At 41.0% G+C, this 23,378-nt stretch overlaps 1 protein-coding gene across 1 annotated transcript in view; it reads left to right on the top strand.

The window, feature by feature from the left end:
* The first annotated feature begins 657 nt into the window (after positions 1 to 657).
* kif17 (kinesin family member 17) overlaps positions 658 to 23,378 on the top strand; it is an 83,131-nt gene continuing 60,410 nt past the window's right edge. The window contains exons 1-3 of the mRNA XM_048614925.1: positions 658 to 1,114; positions 9,190 to 9,336; positions 10,975 to 11,076. Of these exons, the coding sequence (XP_048470882.1) occupies positions 884 to 1,114; positions 9,190 to 9,336; positions 10,975 to 11,076 (480 nt within the window). The 5' untranslated portion in view covers positions 658 to 883. The remainder of the gene's footprint in view (positions 1,115 to 9,189; positions 9,337 to 10,974; positions 11,077 to 23,378) is intronic.

Here is a 23,378-nt window from a genome sequence, read left to right as displayed (position 1 = left end):
TACAGGACAGGCAATGGCTATGCTTAAGCAATGCTTGTAATGCCTGGACTGGGATTTGGGTTGGGAGTCCTTACGTACATGTAGGAGGATGGTGTTCAGGTGTTCTGCTGTATATTGCACAGCATAGCCATAACGAGAGTGCAACAATTGCCTGCAGGAATCCAGAAGCTCAATTTGAGGGAAGGAGGAAGAAGAAGAGCAGGGAGGATGCATTCTCGGCTCTTTGCTCCAGGTTTTCTGTGATGATCAATTTTACAGTGAAATAACTTCCCTTAGCGTCCTTGGATCCACCATTCCCTGCCATTACATTCATATTAGATGTCCCATCATATGTTCCCTTGGCACTACATTAAATAATAAAGGGCACGCTCAAAAATCTTTTCATTAACGAACTGTTTTGGGATGCCTTGTCTTGATATTCCTAGGCAGTGATATATCAGTGGCTGCAGAATGGCTGATGGAAGAGCTGAGCCACTGGACTGCATGGTCAATTGTTAAAAGCCTTAACAGTGAGGACATGCCCAGTGGCTGAGACATTGTATAAGCTACTCACGTTTTGTTCTGATCTGTGAACAGATTTAGAATGTAAAGCTAAAACTCCCTTAATCTATCTATAAAAGTAGAGCGTCACCGAACACTGATCGATGCTCCCAATTGCTCTGTCTCCAGAGCAACGGTTGGCAAGCACCAAATGCGGAAGTGACGTACGGTCTGCCGGAAACTGGTATCGTCGGTGGAGCCGCTTGTTGCCGAGCAACCGACGCTTGGCTGCTGGATCCCAGTTCCAGGAATGGTGAAGGACCGCTGGGATGGGGAACCTATAAAGGGGGAACGCCGTTGATAAAGAAACTAAACACTGCATTAGGCTGGAGAGAGGAGGACGATGGCTTTGGAGACAGTGCGAGTTGTGGTACGCTGCAGACCCAGCAACAGCCGAGAAAAGGACCTGAACTGTAAGGTGGTAGTGTCTATGGACTCTGCCCGCGGCCAGTGCTTCATCCAGAAACCCGGGATCCTCGGAGAGCCACCCAAACAGTTCACTTTCGACGGTGTCTATTACATGGAGAGTACCACGGAGCAACTGTACAACGAGATCGCCTATCCACTGGTGGAGGTAAAGCAGACAACAAGAGATAAGAACAGGACGTGGGAAAGGAGGGGAGGTCGCATCACAGAACCGCGAAGGGCAGCAATTTACACACAGCTTGGTCCACCCACACGCTTAACAGTGAAGAACAAGCCAGTGACCCTGTTGCTGGATCAATATCCTGAAGCTCCAAACAGCACAGGAGTGTAACTACACCCCAACGTCTACAGTTGTACAAGTAGGCAGCCTTCCTCCCCTTCCATCATCGTCATTATCAGGATGGGCCCTAAATACAAAGCCAAAGTAAATTGAGCCAATGCCTGATGTGGGGGAGGGGTCGCACTGCAACAAAAATCAAAGGCATTAAAAATTTTAAATTAATATAATCAAAATTCAAATGTTATTTTGGTCATTGACAATATACTCCAGTCCCTGCATTGCCCATCTGCCATAGAAGGCCTCAAGCATGCCAGCGGACCCTGCATGCTCCCACTCCAACGATACACAGGCACTGACATAAACACCCAAGTCCCATGAACCAATAAAACAAATTAATGGACCAACTTAAGGAAGTGCAAGCAGAAAGAGAATGGATAACCATGCGACAGATAGGCAGATAAAAAGGGAATCCCATACATATCACTCGCGAAACAGTTTTTGCCCTTGGAAAGCAGTGAGAGTGACCGTTTTCAGCCAGTATGTAGGCAGGAGGAAGGTCTATCAGTAGGGGAGCATTTTGGAGATAGTGACTGTTATGGACATGGATAATGATGATTTGGGAATAAAATTTCTAAATTTGGGAGAGGTTAATTTTAGTAAGGTAAGATACGATTTCATCTGAGTGAACTGAGTGCAGGTACATACAGTAAAACTGTCTTGAGAGCAGTGGAGGCATTCAAGGAGGAAATATAGAGAGTGCAGGGCAAATATATCCCCATAAAGACAAATAGTGGCAGTAAGAACAGAGAACCTAGATATCAGGAGTGTGATAATACTATGGTTTAAGAGGTGTATTTCATTTTGTTTTTGAAGTGAGGTTTTGAGCTAAATGTGACGAGCCATCTCTTCCAGCTAACAAAATAAACAGCTTATAAGGCCTTGACTTTTTTTTAAAAGTTGGAACAATAGAAGAAGCATGAATTGGTGGAGTCAGGTCTCACAGACCAAGCATTTTAGTTTAGTTTTCAGCAGTTTCTGGGATCTTGAAACTGTTGTTCCTTTCTCTGTTACAGCTAAAAGCTACCAGAATTGCATGTGAGACAATCTATTTTACTGATTTTGCCTTTGCCAATGGTGCACTTATGGGATGCTCCGATATTCAAACAGCTGTTGTTTAGTAATTAAATAATCTATTATTCTGTTAAGTTTTCCATTACAGCTAAAACTCTTCTTTGTTTTGTTTGTATTCTAACTATAGGGTAAGAATAAAGTGTGTTTTGCTTCAAGCCAAGTAGTGTAACCAATTGAATTAGATATGGAACATAGCACCTTACACTTGCCTTTAAATAACCTAGAAGCTAGCTTTTATCTTATCTCCTTGTTATATTTGAAGGGGGTTTGGCCTGGTCCACAATAAATGACATATAAATTAGGATTAAGAAACGTTTATGGCAAATACCAAGGGCTCAATGTGGTGGAGTCTCAGAGGAGTATAAAATGTGCAGTGGGGAAATTATAAAGGAAATTAGGGAAGCTAAAAGAGCGCCTGAGAAGGTGAAATAAAGGAAAAGCCAAACTGTATGAAGAGCAAAAGAAAAACTAGGGAAAATGTAGGGACCATTAGGGACCAGAGAGGTAATCTCTGGTGGACCCAGAAAACATGAGTACTGTTCTCAATGGGTATTTTGTGTCAGTCTTCAATGGAAAAGGATGATGCAGGTATAGACATCAGGGTGGAGGATTGTGAAATATTAGAGGAAATTAACATAGACAGGAGGTACCAATGGGTATACCAGTCTTAAAAGTGAATAAATCCACAGGCCCAGTTGAGACATATCCCAAGATGTTGAGGGAACAGGGGAGAGGATATCAAGGGCCCTGGCTGAAATTTCCAAATCCTCTCTGACCACAGGTGCCAAACACCTGAAGGACTGCTAACATTGTCCCAAAATTAAAAAGGGAGGAAGAGCTAGACCAGAAAATTACAGGCCAGGAAGTTTAACATTAGTGGTGGAGTAGATATTGGAAAGAAGTCTGATGGACAGAATATGTCTGTACTTGAACAGGCATGAACTAATCAGAGATAGTCAATATTGATTTGTTATGGGCCATGTTTGCTCAATTTCTTTGATAACATAACCAGGAGTGTCGATGTGGGTAATGTATTTGATGTGATCTATCAGAGTCTTGATAAGGTCTTTCATGGCAGACTGGTCAAGAAATTAGAGCCCATGAGATCCACGGCAAGGTGGCATGTTGAATCCAAAATTGGCAGAGGGTCAGGAAGACGGTAATGGTAAGGGAATGCTTCTGACACTCAAGCCTGTTTCCTGTGTTCCACAGGACTCTCTGCTGGGACAATTACTCTTTGTGATTGGACATCATTTTGACTTAAATTTAGGAGGTATGATCAAGAAGTTTGTGGAGTACACAAAAGATGACAGTATGGTAAATAGTAAAGAAGACCAGCATAAATTGCAGAAGGATATCAACGAACTGGTCAGGTGGACAAAGCATGGGCAAATTGAATTCAACCTGGAAAATTGTGAAGTAATGCACTTGGGGAGGTCTGACAAGGTAAGGAATTATGCTATGAATGGTAGGAACTGGGAAAATACTGAAGATCAGGGGAATCTTGGTGTGCGCATCCACAGATTGCTGAAGGTAGCAGGGCAGGTAGATTAGTTGGATAAGAATGCATATGGAATAATCGTCTTCATTAGCCAAGGAATAGAATTAAAGAGCAGAGAGGTTATGCTGGAACTGTATAAAATGTTAGGGCATAGCTGGAGTACTTCAGTTCTGGAAGGATGCAATTGCATTAGAGAGGGTGCAGAGGAAATTTACTAGGATTCTGCCTGATTTAGATGATCAGGGTTGTGGAAGATTGGATAGGCTGGTATTGTTTTCCTTGAAGGAGTAAAGGTTGGGAGGGGTCTTGATAGAGGTATGTAAAATCGAGGGGCATAAATAGGGTAGCTAGGAAGACACCTTTTTTCCCCTAGTAAAAGGGTTAATAGCCAGAGGACATAGATTTAAGGTAATGGGTAGAAGGCTAAGAGGGGAGGTGAGGGGAATTTTCCTTACCCAGAAGGTGGTGGAAGTCTGGAACGTATTGGCTGAAAGTGTGGCTGAGTCAGAAAATAATAAAAATTAAGCAATATTCACATATTGTGTTGACATTGTCTTCAGAACTGTGAGCCAAGAGCTGGAAAATGGAATTAGTGTGGTCAGAGCTTTGTTGACCCACATGGACATAATTGGCCGAATGGTCTCCTTTTGTGCTGTAAATGTCTGATTCTATAAGAGGTATCACCTGACAAGACCCAATGCCACAAATGCCCCTGTCACGTAACTACTTATATTATTTTAAAATGTTAATGAATCTATGATACTCAAAATAGCAAATGCCACCTTTGTCAATTAAATTGGTACGTTGTTATTCGTATCTAAAATACATTGTACAACTACAGATCCTATTGGTTTCAGGAAAAAACAGCTACCTCCTCCCTAAGTTATTCCTGGTTTGCTGTATGTAATTTTCTGTGGGCACTGGTTGCCATCTGGTACATCTAATCAAGAATAAGGAGGAGTCATATATTAGGTATAGACAACTGAGATCAAGTGAATCTGTTGAAGAGTATAAGGGGTGTAGGGTCACTCTTAAGCGGGAAATCAGGAGGGCAAAAAGGGGAAATGAAATACCTTGGCAGATAAGGTTAAGGATAATCCAAAGAGATTCTACAAGTACATTAAGAACAAAAGAGTAACTACAGCGAGAATAGGGCCCCTTAAAGATCACCAAGGTGGTCTATGTGTGGCACTACAGGAGATGGGAGAGGTACTAAACAAATATTTCGCATCAGTTTTTACATGGAGAAAGAAATGAAGGCTAGGGAACTCGGGGAAAATAAATATCAGTGTCTTGAAAACAGTCCACATTACAGAATAGGAAGTGCTGGAGGTGTTAAAAAAAAATAAAGATGGATAAATCTCTGGGACCTGATCAACTGTATCCCAGGACATTGTGGGAAGTTAGGGAAGAAATTGTGGGCCCCAGCAGAAATATTGTATCTACTACAGCCGCGGGTAAGGTGCCAGAGGACTGGAGAGTGGCTAATGGTATGACTTAATTTAAGGAAGGCTGTAAGGAGAAGCCTGGAAATTATAGACCTGAGAGACTGACATTAGTGGTGGGTGCGTTGTTGGAGGGGATTCTGAGAGATAGGGTTTACATGCATTTGGAGAGGCAAGGGCCAATTAGGGATAGTCAGCACGACTTAAAGAGTGGGAAATCGTGTCTCACAAACTTGATTGAGTTTTATGAGGACATAACCAAAAAGATTGATGAGGGCAGAGTGGTAGACGTTGTCTACATGGACTTTAGTAAAGCCTTTGACAAAATTCCGCATGGTAGACTAATTAGTAGAGTTAGATTACATGGGATTCAGGGAGAGCTTGCCAACTGAATACAAAATTGGCTTGACGGTAGGAAACAGAGAGTAATGGTGGAGTGTTGCTTTTTTGGATTTGAGACCTGTGACCAGCGGTGTTCTTCAAGGATTGGTGCTGGGTCCACTTTTGTTTGTCATTTATACAAATGATTTAGATGACAATTTAGGAGGCATGGGTTAGTAAGTTTGTGGATGACACCAAAATTGGTGGTATAGTCGACAGTAAAGAAGGTTATCTAAGATTACAAAGGGATCTTGATCATTTGGGCCAATGGGCTGAGAAGTGGCAGATGGAGTTTAATTTGGATAAATGCGAGGTATTGCATTTTGGTAAAGCAAACAAGGGCAGGGCTTATACAGTTAACAGTAGGGCCCTGGGTAGTGTTGTCGAACAGAGAGACCTAGAGGTTCAGGTACTTGGTTATTTGAAAGTTGCATCACACGTAGACAGGGTGGTTAAGAAGGCATTTAGCATGCTTGCCTTCATTGCTCAGACCATTGAGTATAGGAGTTAGGACATCATGCTGAGGCTGTACAGGACATTGGTGAGGCCTCTTTTGGAGTGCTGTGTCTAGTTCTGGTTGCCGTGCTATAAGAAGGATATTACTAAGCTGGAGAGGGTTCAGAAGAGATTTACCAGGATGTTGCTGGGACTGGACGGTTTGAGTTTTAAGGATAAGCTGGATGGGCTGAGACATTTTTCACTGGAACATAGGAGGTTGAGGGGTGATCTTATTAAAGTTTATAAAATCATGGGCACCGATAAGGTGAATAGCAAAGGTCTTTTCTGTAGAGTGAGGGACTTCAAAACTAGGGGACATATTTTTAAGGTGAGAGGAGAAGGATTTAAAAGGGACCTGAGGGACAGATTTTCATTCAGAGGGTGGTTCGTATGTGGAATGAACTACCAGTGGAAGTGGTAGATGCAGGTACAGTTACAACATTTAAAAGACATTTGGACAGGTACATGAATAAGAAAGGTTTAGAGGGATATGGACCAAACCAGGCAAGTGGGACTAGTTTAGTTTTGGAAACTTGGTTGACATGGGCGAGTTGGACCAAAGGGTATGTGTGACTCAGTATGGCTTGACAACGAATGTTGACAACTATTTGGACCTACTTTGGACCTGAAAGGTGTCATTGGCTAGTGACCAAGTAAAAGATCTTTAGATTATGTTTGCTCCTGAATACTGAGCACACCCTTGAAAACATGGCAATTTGTAATTCCACATCTCATGTTGGAGGGGATGTTTAGTGTCGCTCTGGTTGCTTGCTTATTTTTTTGCAAACAATGTCATACAGAATGAATGTAATCTACTGCAATGAATTCAATTAATATGTAAATATTTTACTTTATGAAGCCAGCCAACTCCTTCTGTAAACATAATTGCATTTCATGATTATTAACAATTTCCTTAAAAGTTATACTATTTAGGACTTCCCATATTTGTAGAAATATCATAACAGGATTCCAAAAGGTCTGAGGACTAGAAGTCATACTAATACAAACTATTGAAAATGTATTAAATATTTTCACAACTTACAGACACATGATTCAGTAGGATTACATTAGAACCTTCTTCCATTAAATTTCAGTTCCATGTGATCTTATGGTGCTGATAATGCACTCTAGCTACTGGCATAACAGCAATGAATCCATTATACTACATTTCCCCACCAAGTCTTTCCTTCTGCTCTTTCACTATTTACATTTTTATCCAATTGTTCCTCACACCATCCAAGTCTTTTTGCAAATCTTCGTGTTCTTGGCTCATTTTGAGAAAGTGACAGATGTGTACTCCATTATTTTCTCCTTGGAACTAATACAATGCCAGTGTCTGGATGTGACACTGATGACAACTTGAAGGCAAATGCAGTGAAGACTGATCAAAGAAGAACTGATTCAAAAGACAAAACTTTAGGACCTGAACCATGAAATACCCGTAAGGATGAAACAACAAACTGAAATGTTCTTCTTCTGCTTTGTACACCCGGAAAAGGCTGAAGCACCATTTCAAAAGAATGAAGCACATCTAGCTCCCATGAAGAATATCTGAAACAAATCATGTCAATGAAAGGAAGAGTGAAAACTGTTTTGAAGGCTATTCCCAAGACGAAGAAATGATGATTTCCTTAATACACATAGGATAGAGAATGATACTACTCTAAACCTTGATGCTGCTTCGTTTTGGTCAATGATATCTTGGAAACTAGCAGAAATTAGGATTTCACCAGTGTGAACAACAGAATAAACTTTAAGTTTTGAGGAAATTAGATATTTTTCCTACACAGGATTGGGATCTAGATGATCTTCCTTTGTAGTAGTAATCTGGATATTATTTATGTAGAAGCTCAGTAGCCATTTGGTACACTGTTGGTTAACGTTGAAGCTCAGGGAATTGAAGGCAAGTTATTGATCTGATTGGGAAATTGGCTGACTGGCAGGAGCTAAATAGTAGGCTCAATAAGATGGAACAAATGGCAGGATGTGACTAGTGGTATCTTAGGACAGGGGAGGAGAAAGATTGACAGAGAAGGCGGGGAGAAGTCAGCAATCCGGAAGAATCTCTAGTCAAACATTGTGTTTAAGAGTGCTGAAACTCATAGAGGAATTATTTATATTTAATTGCCCCATTATCTTTTTACTTATTGGCAGCTAGACAAAAAGATTTTTCTTGACTTAATTTACCTCTATTCCAGTAACATAAAACACTGGTGAAAATAAATGTTTTGTGTCTAACAGTCTAGCATGTGTTTAAATCTACATTCAGCAATATGTGAAAAGGTCACCACATTTTTCAGAAAACCATCACAAAAGCACTTCCTAGGATTTTATCACTTCTCAAATTATTTATCCACTTTTTAAGCAACGGGTATAGAATAGCACTTCAGAATAGCACTTATTTTTAAAGTACTTTGAGAAGTCTGGTGGTTGTGAAAGTTGCACTATAAATGCAAGTTTTTTTCTTTGTTTTCATGCCTATCCATAATTTAAAGAAAATGTTCTCTGCCTTATCTTTAGCAACAACATGACAGACCTGCCAGTTCGTTGCTAGTTAGAAAAAGAGAAATTTGCTTCCAATAGTCTTAAATTCCTAGGTGTCTTCAACTCATCCTTGGCAAAACTGAAATATCGTATTTTACTCCCAGCAGAAACTCTAAACAATACCTTTAATTCCATTCCTACCTAGCTGCTCATTCAACTTATTTTTTAATTGACATTTTTAACATAGCAATAATCATCCCATGATATCAGAAAGATACTTTCATTAGAGAGACATTAAAGGAGAGGAAAGAAGTGGATTTTAAGAAAGCAAGGAAGGGAATTGAAAGACAATATTTTTTAAATAAAGTTTAGAATTTTTTGGGGATATGCTGTATAACGCTAAATTTAAAAAGTCTTTGTTTCCATATCACATTTGATCAAGACACCGTTTTATGCCTTCATATTTACAATTTTCAATTGTGAGTAATTCCATTCTTTTCTAGGGTGTTACTGAAGGCTACAATGGAACAATATTTGCCTATGGACAGACAGGAAGCGGGAAGTCATTCACCATGCAAGGCATTTCTCATCCAACATCACAACGAGGAGTTATTCCCAGGGCTTTTGAACATATATTTGAGAGTATCCAGGTAGTTAAGCTAAGCTAAGTGTTTGTAAATTTGGATTCTTGTGGTTAATTATTGAATTGTTGTGGTGTTGTATGTTGTAAAAGAGTCTGTGGTGTAATGCAATTTGTCACGCATTCTCATTTTTCCAGTAATACCCCTAGTTTTGTAGAGTTTATCTTATGTCCCAGTGTTTTAAAGGTGAATAAAATGAATTCCGTTCAACTTTAATATTAAAATGTTTAGTGATGTACATATGCTTAAAGAGAATAAGTAATGGCATAGTCAGATGGACTTCAATGATTCACGAATGAGGCATGACACAGGTGTGCATTTGGGATTCACCATAGTGGACTTCACTCTGTTATCCTCTCATTAATATCCAGTAATGAGGCAACTCTCCATAAAAAAGGAAGTAAAACTAGATGGCAAATAACTGATGCCGGTCCTGGAAGTTAAATTAAGGCAGGATTAGGAGTTGCTGCTTGCTTTTGTACTTTTGTGAGAGAGAGAGTTCAGGACAATGATCTCAAAAAGTACATTTTATGCTACTAGTTATAGTTAGAGTCAGAGTTGTAGAGCACAGAAACAGACCCTTCGGTCCAACTTGTCCATGCCTACCAGATATTCTACATTAATGTAAACCCATTTGCCAGCATTTGGTCGATTTCCATCTTAAACCTTTCCTATTCGTGTACACATCCAGATGCCTTTTAAATATTGTAATTGTACCAGGCTCCAACACCACCTCTGCAGGTCATTCCATATGCGCATCACCCTCTGCATGAAAATGTTGCCCCTCAGGTCCCTTTTAAATCTTTCCCCTCTCAACTTAAACCTATGCCCTCTACCTTTCGACTCCCCTACCCTGAGGAAAAGACTTTGACTATTCACCCTATCCATGCCCCTCATGATTTTATAAACTTCTATAGGGTAAACCCTCATCCTCCAACGCTCCAAGGAAAATAACAGCCAATTCAGCCTCTCTCTATAGCTCAAACCCTCCAAACCCTGGCAACATCCTCCTAAATCTTTCCTGAACCTTTTCAAGTTTAATAACATTTTTCCTATAGCAGGGAGACCAGAACTGAATGCAGTATTCCAAAAGTGGCCTAACCAATGTCCTGCACAGCCGCAACATGACATCTCAACTCCTATACTCAATGTACTGATCAATAAAGTCAAGCATTCCAAATGCCTTTTTCACTAACCTGTCTACCTGCGACTTCACTTTCAAGGAACTATGAACCTGCACCCCAAGGTCTCTTCATCTGGCAACATTCCCCAGGACCTTACCATTAGTACAGTTATTTTCTTTTTTTTATCTTCCTCCTTATACAGTATCAACATTCTTAGCTATTCGTAAATGAAATAAGGTTTCCTCCCACAGTCCAAAGATGTGTGGGTTAGGTGGATTGGCCATGGGAAATGTGGGGTTACAGGGATAGGGTAGGGGGGTGAGTCTGGGTGGGATGCTGATAGGGAGAGTCATTGTGGACCTGTTAGGCCGAGTGGCCTTTTTCCGCACCGTAGGGATTTTATGGTTCTAGCTTGTATTCAACATCATTACTTTTAGATTTGATGTCATTCAGTACTTTGATTACTTTGCAGCAAAATGTAAGCATTTAAGCGGTTTCACTGCCGTTGTATGTTCACCCACAGTGTACAGAAAATACAAAGTTCCTGGTGAGGGCTTCATATTTGGAAATCTACAATGAAGAGATCCGAGACCTTCTGGGCAAAGATACTAAACAGAAGCTGGAGGTAAAGTCAAAATTTACGTAAGCTTTATCTCAAGATAAGTTGACTTAAATTATTAGAAATCTTTTGTGACAAATGTCCATATTACACTTGTGTTTTTTTGAGTTGTAAGGATCTGACATGCTGGGTCAAAAATCTGGAGCTCCTTTATTTGCAGTGCTTCCGTGCTTCGAATATACCTACCCCAGATGTACAGCGGTAGTTCAAGGAGGCAGCCTACCACCATTTTCCCAAGGGCAATTAAGGATGAATAGCAAATGCTGGCCTTCTCACTGGTTATAAATCCTATGTACAAATGAAAAATGGTCAGAAATCACATGATTACAAGATGTAGAGCTGGATGAACACAGCAGGCCAATCAGCATCAGAGGAGCAGGAAAGCTGACGTTTCGTGCCTAGACCCTTCTTCAGAAATGAAGAAGAAGGGTCTGAAGAAGCGTCTAGGCCCGAAACGTCAGCTTTCCTGCTCCTCTGATGCTGCTTGGCCTGCTGTGTTCATTCAGCTCTGCACTTTGTTATCTCAGATTCTCCAGCATCTGCGGTTCCTACTATCCCTGAAACAATTTATAGACAGTCAGTCAATATGGTGTTTTATATATTCCTACTTTAGAAATAAAACCAGTCTGACTGCAAACTAAAACACAAACAGATTCTAAACAAGGTCTCACACCTAACATGCATTGTCTGACCTAAAATGTCACCTCTTCTTTACACTGATAAAACCTTTATTCTCTCAGGACTGTGACTTGAAAGGAATTTGGGGATTTACATGTACATATTAATCAATTAAAACCTTCTAACTGATTAAAGATTTAACAGCATCTTAGGTTTGTTTAGTACATCCTCATCTCTGGTGTGAATGTTTGATCTTTTACTTATAAATCCTGTGTCTAATGCTGCTTCTCTCACTAACACCCAAAGAAGGACTGAGGCTCCAAAAGCTTGTGTTTTTAAGTAAACCTGTTGGGCTATAACCTGGTGTTGTGTGATTTCTGACCTTGTCCACCCCAGTCCAACACTGGCACCTCCACATCATGGCTATCATCGACACCACCAACAGCCAGCTCAAAGTGGAGAGGATCTCCAAGAAGATCGCACATATCGACACAGACATCGAGTTTCTACAGAAATGCAAGAAAGCACAAAAGGTCCCAAAAGGACTACAGATCACGAACCCACTCAAGTCTACCTACAACACTGATTACACTGAGAGACTTTGCCGTCGCACCTCTCACAAACTCCTCAATCATCTCGTGCACCAACTCCACTGCAAGCGCTGTGACCTTGAAATCGAGATAAAAGTCCGTATTCTCAGCTTGTGCTCAAGATACAGCAGCACAGTTACGAGACACTGCCAAACAGACGAGGCAACAGAACTACATGACCCATGTGCACACCAAGAACAAGAAACTGGAGAAACTTGGCATCACCACCAGCAATAACCAAGTCTCCCCGGTACCACAATTGAAGGCATTACCACCACGGGAAAATCAATCGTCAACTTATCTGACCACACCTTTCAACCAGACAAGATCGAAGTTCTCAGCCGACGTCTCGAATTCTGCCCCACTACCAAGATGGACTCCATTGATCATGCAGCACACACAGAGGAATTCACTAGATGAATGAGACTCCGGGAAATCTTCCAAGATGTTAGCAGCGAGCCCAATGAGACAATCAACGAACTGGATCAGTTGACAGAGAGATCCATGGGGGAGTGGGCAAAGAAGAGTCGAATTGGACCCTGCCGGAGGGCCGTTGCCTAGGGTTTGACAGGTATGCTCAAGCCATCAGAGAACGCATGAACGCCAGACTTATCAGCCACACTTGCATGGTAGTGCAAAACGTCACCCAGGCACAGCGCAACACCATCCGTGCTCTCAAGACCAATTGCAACATTGTCATCAAACCAGTAGACAAAGGAGAAGCCATTGTCATACAGAATAAAACAGACCACTGCAAGGAAGTGTACTGACAGCTGAACAACCAGGAACACCACAGACGACTACCTGTCGATCCGACCAAAGAACACACCCATCAACTGAGCAGACCGGTCAAGATTTTTTTGACCCAGTCCTTCACAGTACCCTACGCACTCTCATCCTACGTACTTCCCACGTAGGGGATTTCTACTGCCTTCCAAAGATACAGAAAAGCAACACACCTGGATGTCCCATCATATCAGGCAATGGGACCCTGTGTGAGAACCTCTCTGGCTATGTCATGGGCATCTTAAAACCCATTGTACAAGGAACCCCAGCTTCTGTTGTGACATTGCAGATTTCTTACAGAAACTGAGCACTCATAGACCAGACGAACCAGAAACATTCCTCGTCACGATGGATGTTTCAGCACTCTGCACCAGCATCCCCCACGATGATGGTATCACTGCAACAGCCTCAGTACTCAATACAACCAAAAGCCAATTTCCAGATATCATCCTACAACTCATCCACTTCATCCTTGACCACAACATCTTCACTTTCGAGAACCGGTTCTTCATCGAGACACACGGAACAGCCATGGGGACCAAATTTGCACCCCAATACGCCAATGTTTTCATGCACAAGTTCAAACAAGACTTCTTTGTTGCACAGAACCTCCAACCAAAGCTATGCACTGGATACATTGACGACATTTTCTTCCTTTGGACTCATGGTGAGGAATCACTGATACAACTACATAGCGATATCAATAAATTTCATCCCAAAATCAGACTTACCATGGACTACTCTTTAGAATCAGTCTCATTCTTGGACACATGCATCTCCATCAGGGACGGACACCTCAGTACATCACTCTACCGCAAGCCTATGCATATCCTCATGATGCTGCATTTCTCTAGCTTCCACCTGAAACATATTAAAACAGCCAAGCCCTAAGGACAAGCCCTATGCAAACACAGAATCTTTGGGTGAGGAGGAACAAGACAGTCACTTGAAGGTGTTGAAGGATACCCTCATTGGAACAGGATACAATGCTCAACTCATCGATCGCCAGTTCCAGCGTGCCACAGTGAAAAACCGTAATGACCTCCTTAGAAGACAGACACGGATATGTCCAATAGTGCCCTTCATCGTTCAATACTTCCCGGGAGCGGAGAAACTACGCCATGTTCTTCACAGCCTTCAGCACATTATCGATGACAATGAGCACCTCGCCAAGATCTTCCCCACGCCTCCACTTCTCACCTTCAAACAGCCACCAAACCTTAAACAGACCATTGTTCGCAGCAAACTACCCAGCCTTCAGGACAACATTGACCACAACACTATACAAACCTGTCATGGTAACCTCTGCAAGATATGTCAGGTCTTCGACTTGGATATTACCATCACAAATGGGAACACACCCACCACGTGCACGGCAGATACTCATGTGACTTGGCCAATATTGACTATCTCATACGTTGCAGGCAAGGATGCCCCAAGGCATGGTACATTGGCGAGACCATGCATACGCTACGACAACAGATGAATGGACACAGCGCAACAATCGCCAGACAGGAATGTTCCCTCGTAGTGGAGGAATATTTCAGCGGTCAAGGACATTTGGCCTCGGATCTTTGGGTAAACGTCCTCCAAGACAGACTTTGGGATACACAACAATGCAGAGTCGCCAAGCAGAGGCTGATAGCCAAGTTCACTACCCATGAGGACAGCCTAAACCAGGATCTTGGGTTCATGTCGCACTACAGGTGATCCCACCACACTATACACTCTCACACATTCATTCATACACAAACATACTCTCTCTCCCACACACACACAGACACACACACACACACACACACACACAGACACACACACTCTCTCTCTCACACACACACACTCACACTCACTCTCTCTCTCTCTCTCTCTCTCTCTCTTCCCCTTTACACTGATAAAACCTTTAGTTCTAGTTCTCTCAGGATTATGATTTGAAAAGAATTTGGGGATTTACATATACATATTAATCAATTAAAACTTTCTAACTGATTAAAGATTTAACACTATCTTAGGTTTGTTTAGTACATCCTCATCTATGGTGTGAATGTTTGATCTTTTACTTATAAATTCTGTATCTGATACTAACCTCTCTCACTAACACCTGAAGAAGGACTGAAGCTCCGAAAGTGTGTGTATTCAAATAAATCTGCTGGATTATAACCTGGTATCGTGTGATTTCTGACCTTGTCCACCCCTGTCCCACACCGGCACCTCCACATCGAATGAAAAGTAATTGTGAAAAGTTCCAGTTCAAGAGGCTGTACAGTTATAGAATCATACAGCACAGAATCAGACCCTTCGGTCCAACCAGTCCGTCCCAAACATAATCCCAAACTAAATCAGTCCCACCTGCCCAATCCTGACCCATATCCCTCCAAACCTTCTATTCATGTATCTATCCAAACATCATTTAAACATTGTAATTGTACCTGCATTTCTTGGCTAGTCAGGCTTGCTAACTTAGATATCAAATATTGTAACAAAAACAAAAATGTGGAAGAAACTTCTCAAATAAAAATATTCTGGATGGTGATAATATCCTGCAACCCCTGTGATCTGTACAGTCATGGAACGCAAATCTCACTTTAGTTTCTTTCAAGTACCAAATGAATAGAAATAAGCAATGAAGCACTCTTTAAAGGAGAAAAGTCTCTCTTTATGTGTACTTAAAGTACTTAATTAATCAACACCCTTCAACTTTTTATCATTAGTTTTAGTATAATTACCACATCCTTAACAACTGTCACGTCTGAGGACCTCCTGTGATTCATTGAGAATATATGAAAAGACACCTGGAGCATTACCAAGAACTCCTAAATATGAATTGCCAACCTGGCGAAGCTGGAACACAGGACCAGGTGTATGTTAAACAGAGAAATAGCATGCTATAGAGCAATTCAAATAATGAGAGTTCAGAAGTCCTGAAACATACAGTACTGAATGATGGTGGACAATTAATCTAATAATGGAAAGAGAAAACTCCATGAGCATCTTCAACCTGAATGATGGGGAAGCCCAGCATGTGAGCACAAAAGACAGGACTGAAGCATTTGTAGTCATCTTTATGTGTTGAATGATGATTTATTTCGGGCTTTTACCAATGTTTCAGTATCACAGAATCCAGTCTTCAGCTATCTCAATTCATTCCATGGGATATACAGATACAGATGATCCCACTGGATGTAGCAAAGGTGACAAGCTCTGACAATATCCTGGCTACAGTGCCACAGACCTATGCCACAGAACTAGTCACACCTGCAAGCAAACTGTTCTAGTACAGCTACAAAACTGACATCAGTTTGACAAAATGAAATATTGCTGAGTTATGTCTTGTTCACAAGAAGCAAGACAAGTCCAACCTACCCAATTACCAATTCGCTTCCTTTCACTCATCATCAGTGTCATGAAAGGTGTCGTCTACAATGCAATCAAGTGGTACTTCCTTGCCAATAATTCGTTTTCTGATGCTCAGTTTGATATTCACAAGGACCGCTTGTCTAGAGAACTCATTACAGCCTTAGTCCAACTATGAACGAGACAGCTGAATTCCAGAGATCAGATGAAACATCATAGGAGCATTTGGCTGATATCAAGTAGCCCTGGTAAAAGTGAAATCAAAGGGATTTGTCGGGGCTGTGCTTCCCACTCGCTGGATCATACTGAATGAAGAAAGATGATCACGGTTGTTGGAGGCCAGTTATTTCAACTCCTAATCTAACGATCCAAGTGGATTCAGGATGAACATCCCTCTAATTTCAGGTAAGAAATTATGATATTTTCTGATTGTATAATCTTCAGTTTCATTCACAACTCCTGCTGCCCCTTGTGGCAAGACTTGGAGAGCACTCGAGCTTGGGCTAATAAGAGACTATGGTAGTGGTAGCACACTATCTCCAGGCAATGACCATCTCCAACAAGAATCTTACTATCTCCTTTTGAAATTCAATGGTAATACCATCATCATTCCCTTACCAAAAACATTCTGGGGTTCACCATTGAGAAGCTCAACTGAGGCAACCAAGTAAATACAATGTCAGAGGCTGGCTATTCTACAGCTAGTGGCTCATCATCTGATTCTGCAAAGAATTTCCATGATCTACAAGGTACAAATCAGGAATGTGATGGAATGTACTCCACTTGCCGGCATGATTGAAGTTCCAACAAGAAGCTGGGCACCATCTAGGACAATACAATCTGCCTCATCCACTTGTTTAAACATCGCTCCCTCCATCACTGGCCCACATTGTCTGCAGTGTGTTGTAACTACAAGGTGCACAGCAGCAACTTGCTACAGGTTGAGGTTATCACGGAGGTAAGGGCGGATTGTGCTTTTTGAGTATCCATTCCTTTTAAAAACTCCGTATAAGCACTCCAGGAATGGATACCCAAAAAGCATAATACGCCTGGGACAACACATCCATAATAGCACAAGCCAAACAAAGACATGCCAAGGAATTCCTGAAGGCCTGGCATTCCAACAGAACTTAATCAACAAACACGTTGAACTGGACCCAATATACAAACCACTGAAAAACAGAATGGGAAGTGATGCCAATCACTCCAGCAAACTGAGGCATGTAGATAACAAGTGGGACAGAACACCAATGCTTCACCGGAGGCACACTGACGACGTTACCTAGCAGAGTGACAAAATGTCTGCAATCAAACACACCGGCTCTGTGAGCAAGTCTGCAACCTCATCCACAACCCGAGCTACAAATCTTCTCAAAAACTTTGCTACAGGTTCTTTGGCAGCAATTCAGACTCCTGCAACCTCTTCAAGCAGGAAAGAGCAGCAGGCACATAAAAATCCTACATGACCCACATCATCCTGATCTAGAAGTATATTATAGTTCTTTCATCATCACTGGCTAAAAAAATTCTTGTAAGTTCTTCTCAGCACTGTGGGAGGACCTACTCCATACAGACAGCAATGTATTATGATGGCCTCAGCACCACCTTCCCAAGTTAAGTTATGGATGGCATTAAATGGTGGACTTGCCAGTAACATTCACATTGTGAATTTTAAAAAAACATCATGGGATGTGGGCATCACTGACAAGGCCATCAATTCATGCCAATCCCTAAATCTCCTTGAACTAAGTACCTTAAAGTGCCATTTCAGCAGGAGGTTAAGAGTTAACCACATTGCTGTGCATCTGGTCTCATGAGTAGGCCAGACCAGAACATTAGTAATCAGATGGGTCTTTATGACAATTGATGGTAGTTTCCTGGCCATTATTACTGAGGCAAGCTATCAATTCCAGATTTATTAATTGAATTTAAATTCCATCAGCCACCCTGGGATATGGGTCTCTGGGTTTCTAGTCCTGTGACATTATTACTACATTACCATCACCTCCAAATGAATAAACAAAACTCATGCACACTTGGCAATTAGCCTTCGCCAGATACCCAATCTATAAATGTCATGATTTAAGTATCAGGTAGTTACACACCTGCAGTGATGACACAACCTGTGGAGGAGTTCTCCAGTGACTCTGAAACCCTGAGAAGAGAACTTTCCTGATCTGAAGTAACTTAGCACACTATTTTACAGCCGAGCACTTATAACCATAGGTCACACTAAGGTGAGCTTAAGAACGACACATAGAGAGAGTCAGGAGAAGTCCAGTAACAGAAAGAATGATTTGTTGTAAATACTAATGTGCAGATCTAAAAATGAATTACAGTAGATATTTATGTACCTAGTACAAATGAAGTCTGTTCAGAAGCATACCTGGCCAATATTTTAATTTTGTGCTTGAGCAGATATTTGTTGATTTTGTTGAAACAGGACACAAAGTTCTTGGATTGCTTTCTTACTGAACTAGGGAACCTCCTGGTTGATTGTCTTTCTTTTTGAATCATCTTATGCCACCTGCCATTAAATTTTCTTGCTGCTCTTCATGTACTGCCACGCGTGTGAAAAATAGGTGTGGTTTTGACAATGAGGTAGAAATTTGGGTTCCCTGTCAGAGCTATTAATTTTTCATTCTGTGAGGTTTACCCTACAATTCTGATGGGGTTGAAACTTTTGTCCAACCACTTGTGTCTTTGAAGCATTTGGAAAGTATTTCCAGGGAGCTTCTTACAGCCTGATGATAATTCTGTTGTGAACCTACCATATTGCTCCAGCTATTAAATATCCATCCTCTAAATCCTGTGGAGCCTAACATTTCTTTCTCTCTCCCTTTCAACCTCATGAGGATCTAAGAATTCCCATACAGGGTTGCTCCGCTACTTCAAGATTGTACCAATAGTGTGAGCAGGCAACTCTGTTGCCCCTTTATCAGTGCGTCACCATGAAATTGATATACATGAAACCCTTGATTAAGTCACATCATATTACTTTAGTACTCTGCGTAAGTCTTTGGCATACAAAATGGAAAATACTGTCCTTCAAAATGTTAAATTCTTTGCTGTTAGCTCTAGAGGTCAAGAGCTGTCAATCTGAAATGTAAAAGACACATCCAGAGACATTCAAGCTAATGCCTGTGTAGCAGAGAACAAAGCAGTAACATGAATTCACCTTGCTTATTTTTTATTAATCCTGGTTCCGTTTATTTCTTGGGTGTGATGTTAACGGAGCTTCTGTACTGTCCCTGCATGTACAGTTTCCACCTTAATTAGGCTCTGTGGTTGCCAATTCAGCACAGGAATGCTTAGTTTCTGAGACATACCATGGGAATCCCAATAATTGTTTAGAATTGTGCAAGTAGAACTCAGCTAATATTGTTACGAGATACAGAGGAATTGCTGTAATTAACTTTCAAACTTCCAGGAAAGACTGCAAATCGCAGTTTACTTTCAAATTATTTTCAGACTAGAAAAGGGTACTTGTTATTTTTAGATCTAAGTGAAAATTACAGCAAAGAAACAGGCCATTCAGTCCATTTTGACCATGATAATGCTTCTACTGCACATGAGCCTTCTCCCACCCCAACTCACCCCCCACAAAGAACAGCTGTTAGACTTATAAAATACAGGAAGAAAATAACTTTTGTCATACTACTGTAAAGCTTGTAGGGGCTAACTTTTTCTCTGCACTCACAGTTTTTGCATTTGCACGACACTGTCACATAAGGCACAAAAATGAGGAACAAGATGTGCACACAATTGGTGTACAGGATATCTTATTGGTAGAAGTGCTTGCTCATTTAATGACCCCTAACAGTAAGGGGATGAAGATCAACACACAGTGCTAATTGGAAGTTATCACTGGGATTTTCAACCGAACTTCTCAAGCTACATAACTCCACCCAACATCTGGTCTTAACTTCAGCACAGCTGAACACAATATTAAATGACATGAAGGACCTTGATGGATTTACTGGTGGTTGTTAATAGATGGAAAGAATACCACAGGTGATTTGGTGATGGGGAGAAAACAGCAAGGGAAAAAAGGCATTGGTAGGAGTGGTGTACAGACCTCCAAACAGTAGCCACTCTATGGGAAAGGCTAGAAATCAACAAATAACAGGAGAATATAAAAAGAACAGAGCAAGAATTGTGGGTGACTTTAATCTTCATGTCGGTTGGGTTAATAACATATGGCAACAAATTAAAAGAATGCATTAGGAATAATTTCCTAGAGCAATATGTCATGAACGCAACCAGGGAGACAGCTATCTTGGATCTGGTAATGGGTAATGAGGCAGGTTTAATAAATGACCTCCGATTAAAAGATCCCCTCGGAACTAGTGATCATAATGTAATAGAATTTAAAACACTGTTTCAGAGTGAGAAATTTGGATCAGAAACAACTTAAATAAAGGGAATTACAATTAAATGAGGATAGAGTTAGCTAAAGTGAACTGTGTAGATGGATTAGCAGGAAAGATAGTATGGAAGCAGTGGCAGACATTTAAGGAGGTAATCCATGACTCTCAGCAAAAATACATCCCTGTAAGGAAGAAAGATGTTAAGAGAAGGATAAACCAACCATGGCTAACCAAGGAAGTTAAGGACAGTACTAAGTCGAAAGAAAAAGCATATAAGAAAACTAAAGTCAGTAACAGCCCCGAAGACCTGGGATAACTTCAGAATCCAGCAAAGCTAGACCAAAAAGATAATAAAGACGGAGAAAATAAACTACGATGACAAACTAGTGAGGAACATAAAAACTGACAAAAGCTTCTTTAAATATATAAAATGGTAGAGAGAGGTCAAAGTAAACATAGGCCCCTTAGAAAATGAATCTAGGGAGACAGTTTTGGGGAAGAAGGAAATGGCAGAGGAGTTAAATTGGTATTTTGCATCGGTTTTTACAGTGGAAAATGCTTTGAATATCCCATTAATACCAAAGAATACAGAGGAGAAATAAAGTAACACTAAAGAAGCAGCATTAGACAAACTAATGAGGATAAAAGCAGATAAGTCCTCTGGCCCTAATGGTTTGCATTGTAAGATCCTAAAAGTGGTAGATACAGAGATAGTGGCTGAATTGGTTGTAATTTTCCAAAAATTGGTGGATTCTAGAGAAATACTAGCGGATTGGAAAACTGATAATGTGTCACCCCAATTCAAAAAGAAAAGGGGGCAAAAAGTGGGTCACCATAGGCCAAGTAGCCTAACAGCGATTGTTGAAAAAGTATTGGAATCAATTATTAAGGAAGTAATATAAAAATATTTGGAAAATCATTATCTAATCAAGCAGAGTCAGCATAGCTTCATGAAAGGGAAATTGTGGCTGACTAATTTACTACAATTTTTTGAGGAAGTTTCAAACAGAGTGGATAGAGTAAAACTAGTAGATATATTGTTTTTTGGACTTCCAGAAGACGTTCAACAAAGCACCTCACAAAAGGTTACGTGAGAAGAGCCCACAGTGTTGGAGGTAGTGAATTGGATAGAGAATTGGCTCATGCGCAAGAAACAACAAGTGGGGATAAGGGATTCTTTTTCAGGTTGGCAACGCCTGACCAGTGGGTCTCCATGGACATCAGTGCTGGGACCGCAACTGTTTACAATATATATTAATGACTTGGAAGAAAGAAGTGAATATACTGTAGCCTAATTTTCAGATGACACTAAAATGGGTGAGAGAGATGCAAACAGTTTTACGGAGAGATATTGATAGGATAAATAAGTGAGCAAAAAGTTGGCAAATGACGTATAATGTGCGAAATGTGAAGTTGTTCACTTTGGAAGGGAGAACCAAAAAAACAGAATATCATTTATATGGAGAAAGATTGCAGAAAACTGCAACGCAGAAAGACTTGAGGATAGTCGTGCACGCAATACAAAAAGCTAGCGCACAAGTGCAGCAGGTAATCTGGAAGGCTAATGGAATGTTGGCCCTTATTTCAAGGGGGTTGGAGTATAAGAGTAGGGAAGTCTTACTGCAACTGAACAAGGTGCTGGTGAGACCACATCTGGAGTACTGTGAACAGTTTTAGTCCTCTAATTTAAGGAAAGGTTTCATTTCATTGGAAGCAGTTCAGAGAAGGTTTACTGGGATGGAGTGATTGTCTTATGTGCAAAGACTAGACAGATTGGGAGTCTAATCATTGGAATTTAGAAGAATGAGACGTGATCTCATTGAAACATTCAGGATTCTTAAGGGGCTTGACAGGATAAATGCTGAGAAGATATTTGCCCCGATGTGAGAGTGTAGGACCAGAGGGTGTGGTCTTAGAATAAATGAGTGCCAATTTAAGACTGAGATAAGGAATTTCTTCTCTTAGAGGGTTATGAGTTTTGGAACTCTTTGCCTCAGAGAGCTGTGTGGGCAGAGTCCTTGTGTATATTTAAGCTGAGATAGATTCTTGATAGTAGGGGAATCAGGGGTTATGGGGAAAGTGTAGGAAAGTGAACGTGAGGAATGTCTGATCAGCCATGATCCAACTGAATGGTAGAACAGGCTCAAGTGGCCAAAAGGCCTGCTCCTGTTTCTATTTCTTATGATCTTACAGTTAATCATTCAGTGTGTGTCAGAGCACTTCTGGATGTAAAAAGTGAAAAGAATAAAAAGAAAATAAAAGGACCTTGATGGGGCTTCGTCCCTCTCTCCCTACCTCTCCCTCACCTTTGATGGTGTGCATTGCCCTTTACGGGCTTTACATGCTAATTATTCAATTGGAAACATGGTGGTAATTAAAAGATGAAAAAAATACCACAGACGATTTGATGATGGGAATAAAGAATGTTCAGCTGCGTAAGAGCACTTCCAGACATAAGAAGAGAGAGGAAAAAAGGCTCTTAATGGTTTAGCCAATGTTTGAAAACAAAAGATCTTGACTGAGACAACAAGGTGCAGAGCTGGATGAACACAGCAGGCCAAGCAGCATCATAGGAGCAGAAAGGCTGACGTTT

The sequence above is a fragment of the Rhincodon typus genome, chromosome 31, assembly GCF_021869965.1.
Source record: "Rhincodon typus isolate 14 chromosome 31, sRhiTyp1.1, whole genome shotgun sequence".
Classification (NCBI taxonomy): domain Eukaryota; kingdom Metazoa; phylum Chordata; class Chondrichthyes; order Orectolobiformes; family Rhincodontidae; genus Rhincodon; species Rhincodon typus.
This window is presented reverse-complemented; position numbering and strand designations above follow the sequence as displayed.